At 51.9% G+C, this 14,550-nt stretch overlaps 1 protein-coding gene across 1 annotated transcript in view; it reads left to right on the forward strand.

The window, feature by feature from the left end:
- MAP3K9 (mitogen-activated protein kinase kinase kinase 9) overlaps nt 1-9,816 on the forward strand; it is a 75,967-nt gene extending 66,151 nt beyond the window's left edge. Inside the window, exons 7-11 of the mRNA XM_029952176.1 lie at nt 6-104; nt 1,344-1,497; nt 5,337-5,449; nt 6,421-7,224; nt 8,558-9,816. Coding sequence (XP_029808036.1) covers nt 6-104; nt 1,344-1,497; nt 5,337-5,449; nt 6,421-7,224; nt 8,558-9,042 — 1,655 coding nt within the window. The 3' untranslated portion in view covers nt 9,043-9,816. The remainder of the gene's footprint in view (nt 1-5; nt 105-1,343; nt 1,498-5,336; nt 5,450-6,420; nt 7,225-8,557) is intronic.
- The last annotated feature ends 4,734 nt before the right edge of the window (nt 9,817-14,550 follow it).

Raw genomic sequence — 14,550 nt, forward strand, 5'->3', positions numbered from 1 at the left:
GGGGCACCTGTCCCCTGCTCTGTCCAGCCACCGACTGGCCCAGGCTTGCTCCATCCATAACTTCTGCCACCTCTCCTCGACAATGTGTATATACATGCACATATGTACGCAAACCCGTAGCCCTCCTTCTTGTCTCTCTCCATTAGCTTTACTACTGCCTCCCTACCTTCTCCTCTTAGATGCCAGCAAAGGGGGTTGTGGGTATCGACCGGATCCTTAGCAATTTGGAAACTGGCATGTGACGTAGATACCCCGGTACCTGGCCCGGGTTGGTTGGTACCCTGGCCTGAGGACCTTGTGCACTCTCTGCCATGTTTGGGGCATCACTGGTTTTCTTCTGTTCATGATTCCCAGGGAAGGGTGTTTGCAAAGTGTAGTTCCTAAGAAAACTTGCCAAATACTTTGTGACAGGCCAAATCTGGACCAATTTTTTTTTCACCACAATGTTTTCTGAAAAGAATGTACACATGTTCACACATGTGTGTGTATGAATGAAATAGTTCCCCTAACTTTAAAGATAGAGATTTCATTTTTTTAAAGCCCTAGATTTCTGGCTATCCTTGAAAAGTCAGTTCGGATCAGTGGATTCCCTTTTTCACGTGGCCACAGTTGGCTGGATCCAATGGCAGCTTCCAGATGCACTGTATTTTGCCTCAGCCCCCTCAGCTCCCTGTTTTATGGTGTCTGGAAACATTCACGCATTTATGATGTACGCCTCTCAATCATTTGGGTTTCAACCCTTGCTATGAGGTAGCAATGTCAGAAGAATGTTCCTCCTCTCTTATCTGTTATATTTCTCTAGGCCTGTTCCTTCCCCTTCTCCTCGTACTCCTGACTTCCTTCTCCATAGTCTGGAGCCCCTCGTCTCCCGTTCTCACCACAATTCCTTTCTGCACTTCCAAGTCTTCCTTACCCCCTTATCTGTTTTCTCTCCTACCTGCCTCCTCACCCACTGCCCCTCCCAGTCCAATTCCATCCAACAGAACAAATTCCATTAAGTCAGATCTGTTTGGAATTCTGCTGTCTGGCTGGCCTGAGCTCCAGCTTTGGAATGGACTGGTGAGAATCTAGAATCTGGGCAGTTTTCCCATGTTTGGTACTTTGAGAGTGCTCATTGAGTGGTGGCTGAGGACTTGAAGGCTCCACTTGGACACAGAGTTTTTGAGGCGGTGTGACTTCTTCCCTGTAACTCCGTGCGCGCATGTGCGTGCGTGTGTGTGTGTGTGTGTGTGTGTGCGTGCGCCCACACGCGCATGTCTATGTCTGTCCGGAGGTAGAGGCTAGTTTTGGGGGGCCCTGTCTATCTTTTTTTCCAGATCCCATCCAACTTTTATTATTCACAGTGACACCAGGTGAAAGCAGCAAAACCTGGGGCCGGAACTCAGTCGTCCCGAAAGAAGAAGGGGAGGAGGAGGAGAAGAGGGCCCCCAAGAAGAAAGGACGGACGTGGGGGCCAAGTACACTCGGTCAGAAGGAGCTTGCCTCGGGAGATGAGGGGTAAGAGCCAGAACGCAAGAGATTCTTTCCACTTAAAGATGGGTATACCCTTTTAAAACTAGGATATGAAATACCCTTTCCTCTGTTGTGTGTTTCATTATTTTGTGAGAAATTACAAGCTTTAGTCTTCCAATCTCCTCATTCCCTGGAACCTCCTAAGACAGGGCTTAGCATACGTCTTCTGTAAAGAGTCAGACGATAAATATTTTCAGCTTTGTGGGTCATATTATCTCTTTTGCAATTATCAGCTCCTGTGTTGTAGTGCAAAGGCAGCCATGGGCAATGTGGAAATGAATGAGCATGACTATGTTTAGTCAGTAAAACTTTACGGAAATAGGTGGTGGACAGGATTTAGCCTTCTAGTTATAGTTTGTCGATGCCTGGAGGGGTTCTGACTCAAGAGTTACAGGTCCGTTAAGCATTAACCGAATGCGAAGAGTTCGGCCAGGTGTCCTACTTACACCTGATTCTTCCCTTAAAATATCCGCTCAGAGCAAAGAGAAGGAGAAGCAGGATTTCAGGCCTCTCTTGACTTGGAGGCTTATCCCCACACAGGGGCAGGTGGAATGATCCAGCACTGGTAGTGAGTGCACTCAGATGCCACCCCAGGGCCGCCAGCGCTTCTCTTGGGCCCCACCTCATAGCCACACGGACAGGTGTGAGCACCTCCTCTGAGCAAAGTGTGGGCTCCAGCTTTGTGCCCTGGATGTGCTCGTGATCTTCCAGGGGCTTACAAGTTAAACGCTCTCCAGTCCCGGGTCTTCGTAGGCCAGTCGCTCACAGTGTAGTAGTTGTGAGCATAGCCGCGACCTCAGACTGCCTGGGAGGGAGTTCGGGCTCTGCCGTGCCTCACCGTGTGGCCTCATGTTCCCTCATCTGTGAATCGGGGGTTACGCCAGTACCCATCTCTTGGAGTTGATGTGAGGATTAAACAAGTCTATTCGGGGAAGAGCACACAAGATCAGCTCACTCATAGGAAGCTATGTAATCTCTGCTATGACGGTTCTTCCTGCTCCTGACGCAGTTTCTGTTTCATACCTCATTCTTCGTGTTAGAATCGAGAATCCTGTGTTTTGGCTTTTCTGAGACTAAGCAGCAGTCCCGTTTGCCCTTTTCAGTGACTTTCCTGAACTTATGCCTGAACCTGTAAGTGGCATTGGTATTCCTTCCAAAGTAAGAAGAGTTCATGTCCAAAATCTGTTCCCCCATGTCAGATCTGAACCGAAGGCAAAAATATCTATTTGGTTCAAAACGGATTGACTCTGAAGCCAGGCTTTTTAGAAATCACTAATACCTTGGAATAGAAAATTTAGATATATGTAGGGTGAACTGCTGAGTTCTGTGAGTGCTCGGTGATGGAATCCTCTAGAAATGGTGACGTGCTCTGCTGTGGTAGGTCCTGTAGGGGCAGGGTCTCCCTCAGCTTGGATTCCTTTGGGCCCCTGGGGTAGAGTAGGGTGGGGGTGGGTCAGAGAAGGTCAGTCATGCTGAATCCCTGGATGTTCCTGACATTGGTGTGATTCCTAATAGGACCTTCCAGTAGTTTCTATGGTTCTGCTTCATTTATAGATATTTTTCGTCTTGCTAGTAAATTAACTTTATTTCATGTTTCAAAATATTAACTTTGAATTTTCTTCCTCCTTGTATAGATTTGTCCTCAAAACTATTAAAGCAGTTCATAGTGGGGGAGGGGCAGAGAGAAGGAGAAACAGACTCCCAGGCAGGCTCTGCACGGTCATCACAGAGCCCAACGTGGGGCTCGAACTCACAAACTGTGAGATCATGACCTGAGCCATGATCAAGAGTCAGATGCTTAACCGACTGAACCACCCAGGCGCCCCAAAATAGGACTTAATTTTTTGATTCTCAATTCGTTTTGAAGAAATAAAGTATATTCTGTTCATTTTCAAGTAAAGACCTTTTTAATGTCAGAAATTTTTGAGAGCCTCTGTGTGATAATATTTCTAATTTTAGTCCCTATCAACAGAAGAAAATATGTAACAACAAAAAGCTATGTTGAATTCAGTACTGTTAAGTGAATATGCATCTCCATCCTTTTAAGAAATAGTACATATCCATAGGAAACATACGCCCTTGCTTGTAGATAGCTTGGGTTTCTGTGGATTCATGTGGCCTCTGCAATTATGCTGTGGCTGCTCAGGGACCTTAGTGCCACAGACTGGGGGGTCCTGCGCCTCCTTATTCGGATTCCTTCATGACGTGGGCTTTGCTGACCGGGCAAGAGGAGGGGCAGATGGCAACATAGTTAGAGACCAGCCTTGAGGGCTCCCATGTGGGAGACGCTTAGTTGGAGGTACCCACTGTCACCTTCTGCTGACTTTCTTTATTCATTGAAGATCTCCTCAGAGACGTGAGAAAGCTAATGGTTTAAGTACCCCATCAGAGTCTCCACATTTCCACCTGGGGTGAGTCTAATCTTCACCCTTTCATCAAATGTGTTCGTAATAGTCCCCTTCCATTTCCTCATCCTCAAAGCACACCCGCTAGAATCAAACCTCATTATTGCCAAGGCTATGCTGATTTTTTTTTCCCTCAAAGCAGTACCATCGTGCACCCTGGGAAATTCCTGTGTTGGTCTGACTTTCCCTCTCTTCACGTCCCAGACCACTCCTGTGGTGGGGACTCTCCCGGCATCCTTACTTTTAGGGAGACAGTACATGACTATTTATCCTTTGATCGTTAGCACTGGCTTTGCCTTTGCTAATCTGGACCCCCTTGAAACCAGAGCTGGAGGTGATGTGATAAGATCATCAGTTAGGAGGCCCAGGCTATGGGTTTGGTTAGCATGCTTATCCTGGCTGTGTATTTTGGTTGAAACCACTGGTAGTGGCTGGAATGTACTTGAATTCACTGGTGTTTCTGACAACACTTTAAACAGAGATCTGAAGTCAGGGGAAAAATTGATCCCTCCCTCTCCCTCAAGATGGGAAGAGTGGGCTTTAGTTGAACAGCTTTTCCTAGCCCTAAACTGAGAGCCACCAGAGGTGGGACATCCTGGGATGTCCAAGGCAGCCAGAGCCCACAGCTTCTTCAGCCTCCCCTCTTCGTTGTCCGTTAGAGAGAAGACCAGTGTCTCTGGGCCTCTGATTCCCCTATCGTAAAGGGGTTGATGGGGTGCCCAGTCAGGATCCTCAGAGTTACTGGCTTGCAGGTGTGAGCTCACCACAGGGACTTGAAAGCAAGCTCCTGCCCTTTTCCTCTTCGTTCCCAGACAAACCAGAGGGGCTCGAGGGCAGCATTATGCGCTACCCACATAGGTCTGTCCCAAAGTGCACTGGTTTGGTGAAGCTTTGTTGGCTGGTTTTTGTTTTTGAAAAGTGGATGGCTTGGAAAGTTGCCTAAGCATGCCGTGAGCTTGGAAGGAGAAGTTGAGAAATGGCCCACTTCCCGCTAGCTCATCTGCCCAGGGCTCGCCTGGGATGACAAGGCTTTGGATTACAGTGTCTCTGATGTCATTGTGCCATACACAGTGTCCTGGAGTGATCGTCTCTGCCTTGAGGTGGGCTCAGGCAAGCCCCTGGCCAGTGCTGGGCAGGCCTCCTTCTTTCTGTCTTCTTGCCGGCCTGCCTGCTAGACCCTTCCACAGCTCCGTAGCAGCATGTTGAAGGGGTGGGTTCATGTCCCTGCTTTTCTTTCCCTAGAGCATGTGCACTTCTGTTTGTGACACGAGGGGACCCAGTAATGTTTGTTACCATGAGGCTCTTGGGCTTTGGTGGAATTAAGCACGCAGAGAGAGACATTTCCATGGGCCCATGGACGTGAGGGTGGAGTAAGGGAAGTCACCAGTTCTAACAGCTCCCCCATTTCCTCTTCTTCAGCCTCAAGTCCCTGGTAGATGGATATAAACAGTGGTCGTCCAGTGCCCCCAACCTGGGGAAGGGCCCGAGGAGTAGCCCAGCCCTGCCAGGGTTCACCAGCCTTATGGAGATGGGTAAGCATGGCCCTTGTCCTGACTGTGCCTGTTCCCTCAAGGAACTTTTGGCCAAGCTTCTGGGACTGTCTGAGGACCCCTAGTATCACTTCATGGGGACTGCCACCTCTTCTACCCAACTCCCGGGCCCTCACCCTCTTCCCTCTTCATTCGCTCTTCTCCCATTGCATCAACCCCTCTTAAATCACAGTTTGTTCCTACTGCTGCCATGGAGCCTGCCCTTGGCCTCCTATTCCAGGGCGCCAGTTACAGTCTCCTTAGGGCAGTGCAGAGGGTGAGTCAGGCACTTCCGTCTACTGGGTCTCTTTCCTGTGTATTTTAATGTGGGGAGTCTGCAAAACAGGAGTTGGGGGTAGAAGACACTGTGGCCTTTCTCTAAGGGAGCTTTCCAGTTGCCTGTGACTGCTGAATAGGTAAGGTCTTCTCCAGGCTCTCTCTGTCAAACAGTACATCCTCTTCTCTCTGAAGATTTCCAAGGTCTTAGTAGGTCAGTCCACAGAGTAGATGGGCCTTCACCATGTAGAAGATTCCAATCCATTGCAGGACACGGATCTTAAGACCAGCCCTAGACCATCGTTGTAGAATTTCAAGAGCCCTTCCAATTTTAAGGTGCAAAAAAATTAGGGATGTATCTGTCCTAGCCACTCTTCTAGGAGACTCACACTCTGTACCTCTTATGTTGAGGGTCCCAACCAAAGAAGTAGAAAACTAGCAGATTTCCTTTGTCTGAATGCAGGAAAATAGGCTCTGGAATGGAGAGTGATTGCCTCATATTGGCCACGGTTGAGTGTGGAGTGGGTAGAGCCCTGTGGCTCAGTGCCCCCGGTTCCTCATCCCTCCTGTGAGACTGATGCTTGCACTCCTGACCATCCAGCAGGAGGCCCAGGGTTGGGGAGAAGGATGAGACTCTTACTCTTGCTGCCTCATTCCCATTTCCTGTCCCCCACCCCCACCATCTCTCTCGTCTCCAGAGGACGAGGACAGCGAAGGCGCCAGGAGTGGGGAGAGTCGTCTGCAGCATTCACCCAACCAGTCCTACCTCTGTATCCCGTTCCCTCGCGGAGAGGATGGGGAGGCCCCCACCAGTGATGGAGTCCATGAGGAGCCCACCCCAGTCAATTCAGCCACCAGTACCCCTCAGCTGACGCCAACCAACAGCCTCAAGCGGGGCGGCGCCCACCACCGCCGTTGTGAGGTGGCTCTGCTTGGCTGTGGGGCTGTTCTCGCAGCCACAGGCCTCGGCTTTGACCTGCTAGAAGCTGGCAAGTGCCAGCTGCTTCCCCCGGAGGAGCCTGAGCCACCAGCCCGGGAGGAGAAGAAGAGGCGGGAGGGTCTCTTCCAGAGGGCCAGCCGTCCTCGTCGGAGCACCAGCCCCCCATCCCGGAAGCTCTTCAAGAAGGAGGAGCCCATGCTGTTGCTAGGAGACCCCTCTGCCTCCCTCACGCTGCTTTCTCTCTCCTCCATCTCCGAGTGCAACTCCACCCGCTCCCTGCTGCGTTCCGACAGCGACGAGATCGTGGTGTACGAGATGCCCGTCAGTCCGGTCGAGGCCCCGCCCCTGGCCCCTTGCACCCACAACCCCCTGGTCAACGTCCGAGTGGAACGCTTCAAGCGAGACCCTAACCAGTCCCTGACCCCTACCCACGTCACCCTTACGGCCCCCACGCAGCCCAGTGGTCACCGGCGGACTCCTTCGGACGGGGCCCTCAAGCCAGCGGCTCTCCTTGCCAGCAGGAGCCCCTCCAGCAATGGCTTGAGTCCCAGCCCTGGAGCAGGTGAGTCCTGTCCCCCTTTTCTCCTTCCTGCCCTTGTGCATCCCCTGGGAGTGGCAAGGTAGGAGTGAATGGCAGAATTGGAATGGCAGTTGCTCCTCTGACTCAGCCCACCAGGATGTGCTCCCCTGGGGTTGGACAGATGGCTAGGTGGACTGATTTCTCTCTGTCCAGTGCCTCAGGGAGTCCTCCCTGAGGAGCGAAGGAAGTCCACAGATTCTGGGAGGAATCAGACCCAGGGCTCCTGTGGGATGTTCAGGCCCTGGATCTTGGAGTACACAGTGCAGTACTTTCAGGGCGTAGAAAGGGCAGGAGCCGAGCTGTGCTCGTTCCCTGAAGTGGAGATAGAAGTTACCAGAAGGAATGCTACACTCACACAGGAGGGCTATTGGGTGCCACGTAGCTGGGCTCCTGCCTGTCATTACAGCATGAGTACAGACCTACTCATGGGCTAGCTTCCGCCCATGCATCCTCCCTGTATCACTCATCCCTTGCTCAGGCCTGACTCCTCAGACGTGGAGAGGAATCCAGATACAGTGCCGCACCTGTGCGTGAGCTTGCCTGCCCTGTCTGAGGTGGAGCCCCCTGGGCACACGCATCCCCGGTCTTTTCCACTGTCACTTGCTCCCTAGAAGACCCAAGACTGATTTGAGACCCCTCTCACCCAGCAAGAGAGGAGATGGCAGCTGAGATTTCAATGAGATTTGAGTGTAAATGACAGTTTCCCTTTCAGCTTGCCCCTCCCTTCTTTAGATTTTTTGTTGTACTCCCATATATGTCCTCTTTGGGAAGAGACCTTATGACTCATCTTCAGATTTTTGAGACCTCAATGTGTTCTGGCCTCACATGTTTATTAAATGGATGAACTGGGAACACAGAGACACTTAACCTTAAGTCAGGGCGTTAGCAAACTTTCTTGACAAAGGGCCAGATAGTAAATATTTTAGGCTTTGGGGTCATGTAGACTCTGTTGTAATTACTCAATGCAGCTGCTGTAGTGGGAAAGCAAGCAGTAGGTGTGGCTGTGTTACAGTGAAACTTTATTTGTAAAACCACAGGGTGGACCACAGATCATAGTTTTTCCATTCGAGATGTGAGCCCCGTATGTCCTATTATTTTGTTATCAGATGCAGTGATCATGGCCTTCTAGTTCACTATTGTGTCCCCAGTGCCTCCTAGCACACTCCATTGCACATAGTAGGTGTTGATGAAGTACTGGCTGCCCATGCTATTCCAGGGAACAGGGGCATGGCAGGTGTGGGGAGGGGGCAGTGTCTCTCTGGCCTGAAAATGTGGTGCAGTCACCTGATGCCCCTCTCTCTGTCTCTTTGACCAGGAATGTTGAAAACCCCCAGCCCCAGCCGAGACCCAGGTGAATTCCCCCGCCTCCCCGACCCCAATGTGGTCTTTCCCCCGACCCCAAGGCGCTGGAACACACAGCAGGATTCCACCCTGGAGAGACCCAAGACCCTGGAGTTTCTGCCCCGGCCACGTCCTTCCGCCAACCGGCAGCGGCTGGATCCTTGGTGGTTTGTGTCCCCCAGCCATGCTCGTAGCGCCTCCCCGGCCAATAGCTCCAGCACGGAGACTCCCAGCAACCTGGACTCCTGCTTCGCCAGCAGCAGCAGCACCGTAGAGGAGCGGCCCGGACTCCCAGCCCTGCTCCCCTTCCAGGCAGGGCCACTGCCCTCTGCCGAGCGGACGCTTCTGGACCTGGACGCAGAGGGTCAGAGTCAGGACAGCACCGTGCCGCTGTGCAGAGCCGAACTGAACACACACAGGCCTGCCCCTTATGAGATTCAGCAAGAGTTCTGGTCTTAACACGAAAAGGGTTGGGAGCGGCCAAGGGGGAAGCAGGCGGAGATGGGGGGAGCTGGCTGGCACAGCCCTTTCTCAGAGTTGGACCCCCTGAAATCCAGCCCTACTTCTTGCACTGATAATGCACTTTGAAGGTGGAAGGGGTGGAAGCAGGGCCATCAGAGGGTCCCCTGCCCTGTAGGGCCTTTTTACCCATGTCCACTGGAAGGGGCTGTGGCCATCAGCTCTGGCTGTGTAGGGGAGGGAGGGGTGCGTGCATGTCCCCCACCCTCCACAGTCTTCCTCGCCTTTAGGGTGATCTGCAGGGTCACTCAGCCAAATCTGTCTGCTGCTCCCTCTCCTCAGCCACCTGGCTAAGCCCGGAGCCTGTCCTGGAGTCCTTTTGTTAGCCCCGAGTTCAGCCTTCCCAAGCGCCAGTATTGGATGTTCTGTGGTTGATTTTGCTCCTCTTCCACATTCTTCCCCAACACCCATGAGTCAGAGTCTCATTTGGTGTGAGAGGAGAGCTTTTCTGTGTCCTGAGCCCTCACGCGCCAGCTGGGGGACTGAAGGCAAGGTGCCCCCGGGGTGGGACGTAGGAGTTGAGGGACCTGAGACTTAGCCTGCCTGCCCTTCCAGGCACCCCACTTATTTATTTGAGCCTCGCAGGGGTGAGGGGACCTGAGGAGAGGAGAGAGAATTAGGAGAAGCAGAGTTGAGTGCCAGCAAAGAGGGTAACAGAGTCTGCCCTTGTTCCTTTTGGAAACACACTAATAAAGGCAGAAACCAGCACCTGTTGATGGCATCCATCTCCTACCTGGGGTCTGGACGTGGCCAGACCAGATTCTGATACAAACATGCTCATCCCAGGGAGAGTTTCTTGGGAGGCTCACTCACTGGTGCCAGTTCTGAAGCCAGAGACAAAGTTCCTGTGTTTGTCCATGTTCCCATCGTTGTGTGTTCTGCCCTTCCCTGGATCTTTTCTCCCATCCCTGGAGCCAGTGGATTATGTGTTTGGTGGGTAGATATCTCTACACTGCACCAAAATGGCATCTTGGTGGTGGGGGTGATGGGAGGGTCCTAGGCCCTGGGAGCTGGAACCGTGGGGATTTCTTCTAAGCCACGCCATCCATCCTGGGACACCCTTGAAGTAAAACGGAGCCGTTAGCAGTACCTTCCGCACATGGATGTGGTGAGGTGAGGATGTTTGTAAGGTGCTTAGTGAGCCATTGGTATAAAGGAAGCTTTGAGCCGCAGGTGCTGCAGACCGACTGAGGGCGCCTGTCTCTGTGCACAGGTGGACCCTGAGCTGGGTAGGAAGGGGAGCAGAGGCCACCCCTGACTTCTGGAATCTGTTTCCTTAACTTGAATGTCGAGCTGCTTGTGAAGCTTCCTCCTGTGAACCGTCACCGTTCCACTTACCCCGGGGTCTCCCAGGTCAAGTGTGACCCCTTGTCTTTGTGCAGGACACACATGTGAACTCGACTCGGAGCAGAGCCTCAGGTCACACTCCTCTCCTCTCCGGACTGTCCCAGTGTTGCCTCTCTGTCTTTCGTCATGGAATCTGTCCTTGGAGACGTGGGCGGACAGCCCGCCGGTTCCCTGTGGTTGCAGCCCACATGCCAGCAGGAGGAGAGGAGTGACACTGGCATCCTTGAGGAGTCTGGTCACCTCTCTGTCTCTCTGTCACTATGATAAAGTCCCAACCCAGGAATGAAGAAAGGGGTGACCTTGGTCTTCGAATGGCTCCTTGTTCTATGAGCTCACTGGCACTTTGGTACAATGCCCCCCCCCCCCCATCTTCGGTGGGAGGCGCTCGGTTTTGTTGCCCAGTATTGTGTTTCATCTGTTCCCTTCTCTTCTTTCTGTGAAGACTGATTTTTTTTTTTTTTTTTTGCCTCCATCTCCTCACCTGTTGGCTACAGGGGGATGGGGAGGATGTGAATCCTATTAACAGCCAACCGAGTGACTCCTCTTCATTCTTAATTGGGAAGGGGGCTGCAGATGGTGTGTTCTGGGCCCTTCCCTTGACTCTTCATAGCCCCAGTTCCTAAGTCTCTAATGTGTCTCTAAACCCTTGGCTCCACTAAGTGGCCCTTTGGTGGGGTGCCGCATATACCATAATCCTAACCATGCCGGCTTCGGACAGGGCCCTGCGCTATGAGGCAAGTACCATCTTCTGTGCTTTGTTAGTTCGTTAGGTTGCAGCCGTCTCTGGGGAAGCGAGTATAACTGACGTGGTGTGTACTGAGTGGCGGCCACTTGCGCTGAGTAGGAGGTTGAACCCGTTTCTTACTCCTCCACCCAGAGGAAAGACCAAGAAAGGCTGGGTCTGCTGATGGGAGAATTGCACCCGTCAGGCAGATGCGGGGTCAGTCCGAGGCTGCTGTGAGCTTGCATGAAGGAGTTCTCTCAGCTCCTCCATACCCCGTCTTTGATGGGCCGCTGCGTGCCACACTCTCTCTCTCTGTGGGGTGAGGCTTGGTGGGGTAAGGATCCTATAGAGTTTGAGTTGCTTTCTGTCCGCTTTGGCTCTCTTGATGGTCACGGCCAGGCGCAGGCCTTGAAGCTGGGATTGAGACCCTGCGTTGGCCGTAGCCAGAATCCCTTCTTCTCTTTCTGTTTCTTTCCTCAGAGACACTTTCCCTCTGTTCTTGGCAGGTGCTCATTACCCGGAAGATGGTGATAGGAAACAGATACTGCTGTCTGCCCTTTCTCCTCGGATCCTTCGTATCCTTCCACTGATTCTTTTTTTTTTAATTTTTTAATGTTTATTTATTTTCAAGAGTGGAGGAGGGGTAGAGAAAGAGGGAGACACTGAATCGGATGCAGGCTCCAAGCTCTGAGCTGTCAGCCAAGATCCTGATGTGAGACTCGAACCCACGAGCCATGAGATCATGACCGGAGCTGAAGTCAGACAATCAGCCGACTGAGCCACCTAGGTGCCCCTTCTTCCATTGATTCTAAACAGGATTATTCCCCCTTGGGATCCAGGCCCCTGCCAGGGGCTGAGTGATGTCCCCGTTATCCTCATATTATTTCTAAGAGGCTTGGTGGATGCTATTCACTTCACATCCTTTAGCATCCCAAGGGTCTGGTAGTAATGGTGAAGGAGGTAGTGATGATGTCTTCTATTTGTCAACTCAGAATAGTGCTAACCTTTCCTCCTGGCCTTGCAAAATTGCATCATTTTCCTTCTGATATACTTGCTGGTAGAGAAGAGGAATGCTTAAAGAGGAAGAAATTCAAGGGAAGAGAAATTTAAAAGCTGTGTGGGCTGGTCACAGAGTCAGGCACCAAGCCCTGAGACCTGAACAACGTGGCTGTCTCCCACTGTCTGTTTTGCTCTCTGGCTTCACTTTTAGCCACTCTCAAATTCCCTTCCTGTGAAAGCAACTGTTACCTGTTTCCCCGTCAAGGGCAATGAGAACGTGCATCAGCTGCAGCAAAGCCTGCAGCTCCCAGCCGGCCATCAGGACAAATTGCTGACATTAACCATGTGGCCCTCGCCACTTTCGCCGCTAAGGGACTTGCCTACTGTTTCTTCCTTTAGTTTCTGGAAGAGCAGTGATTTGGAGTTGGCTCAGAATGACTAATGGTGGCCATGGTCAGGTACATGTTCTGCATTTATGTAGCACCTGGTGTTTACAAACAGTCTTTCTGATTCCCCCATTTAACTTGTCAGGCTGGTCTTCCTCACCACTAGTGTCTTAGGAAGGAGGTAATAGACCGGGAAGCTAGAGTCAGCATCAGAGTGACAGTTTGGGGTCTTGGAGTTTTTAGGAGTCCTTTCCAGAGTCTGGTTTTTTCGAGACTGGAACGAGGCCAATTTAATTCCTGGAAGAATCTTTGTGAGAAGGTCTGCTGGCCGTTGGGACATATGTCCTGGTGTGAGGTTTTTTACAAGGCCCCTTTCCCCTCAGACCACGGTTGCTCAGGGACACAACAGAACACCCCAAGGGCATCAAGGCGTGACTTGTCGACACTCCGGTTCCTCAGTCCCCACATCGGAGGCCCCTTCCTCCCTCTAGCCCCCACGAGGAGGGAGACCCCTCCTGACTATTGCTAACTCTTCAAGCTTGCTTCTAACAAAAGCACAGAACAGCAGATTCTGAAAGGCTGGATGGCTGTGAATGGATACGCTTCAGGGAGCCTTGACCTTTTTCTCATGTGTTTAATTAAGCCTGTGCTTTTGACTCAGGTATGTGAGGATCCCCCAGCCTTGGCCCCGCCTACCCTGCTTCAGGCTGGTTGGAAACACTCCATTGCCTCTTGAAGGCTTTGGGAGAAGAGGCGGGTTTTGCCCTTGCAGTAGTGCTGGGCTTTTCCTGAAGGCTCTGCCACAGACTGGCCCCGGGTCAGGGGTGAGAGCAGCCCACAGTGCTTTGTGATCACAAATGACCATGGTGGCAGGAGCAGCAGGAAACGGTGACCCGAGCTGCCCACATACTAGTGTGTGAAGTTGCAAATGTCTCCTCTCCTCTCTGGACCTCTGAGCCCAACAATGAACTGAGGATGATGCTACCTTCTTCCCTACCGAAAGCATGAAGCCCTTGCCAAACTTTAAAATGTTTCGTCCTGGAACCTGGGGTCCAGCACTGATGAGCCTCACCTTGCTAGTTGGCTTCCCTTTGTGGAGAAAAGTGGGGAGGGGGGTGAGGGGAGTGGTTGTAGATTAAAACCAGCCAAATATTGGCAATTTCCTGTGGTTCAACCTACTAGGCCACTGGCTCTCTCCTTGGCTTCAGGCCTGAGGATGCCTTGTTGTCAGCTACATTTCTTCCTAGGAACACATTCCCAAATGCTCTAGAAGAGAGCTTTCTTAGAAGATCAGGAGTTCAAATTCATAACAATACACGTCAGAAAGGAGAACCCCGGCTGCTTCTGTGAGTCCTCAGACCCTGGCACCTTCCCAGCCTTGCCACTGGACACATGGCATTTCCATGCACTGGTGATGGAAGGCAGGAGGCAGAAACTGGAGTGCTGGCTAATTAAGGCTAATTAGTAGGGTTTAGGTGCCTAACGAGCCTGACCCAGCTCTGGGCTTCTGGTTGGCTGCGCGGGTCAGGTGAACCTCTCATCATCTTCTCAGACTGTTGACTGTTTCCCATTTCCTGTTTGTCCTGAAGAGACATTGATGGCTCTCACCCTTTGTTAACTTCCGGTCTTAGGTACTGGCAGCACCCTGGCCTCCCTAGACAGCACAGGGAGCCCCAGCATTTGCTGTTCTGAAGGTTGGGCTCTTTCCTTAACCTAGAAGCCAGTAGGACTGGTTTTCCTGATTCTTACTGCCTGTGGTTCCCCCTTCTCCTGCCTGTAGCCTTGCTTTGGGGCGTTAGCTCACGACTGCAGTTCCTGGCTGAGAAGAGCCATTGTGTTGAGTTACATGCCCTTGGTCCCCAGCTGTAGCAAAGAAGGGAGACGAGGAACTTGTCAGCCTTGCCCTCTGATTTTCCTCACTGTCCATCCTAAACACACACGCTCATGCATTCACACACTCATATACTCACGTACAGATTTAGACTACCTTCT

This window comes from Suricata suricatta, chromosome 9 (genome assembly GCF_006229205.1).
Source record: "Suricata suricatta isolate VVHF042 chromosome 9, meerkat_22Aug2017_6uvM2_HiC, whole genome shotgun sequence".
Taxonomy (NCBI): domain Eukaryota; kingdom Metazoa; phylum Chordata; class Mammalia; order Carnivora; family Herpestidae; genus Suricata; species Suricata suricatta.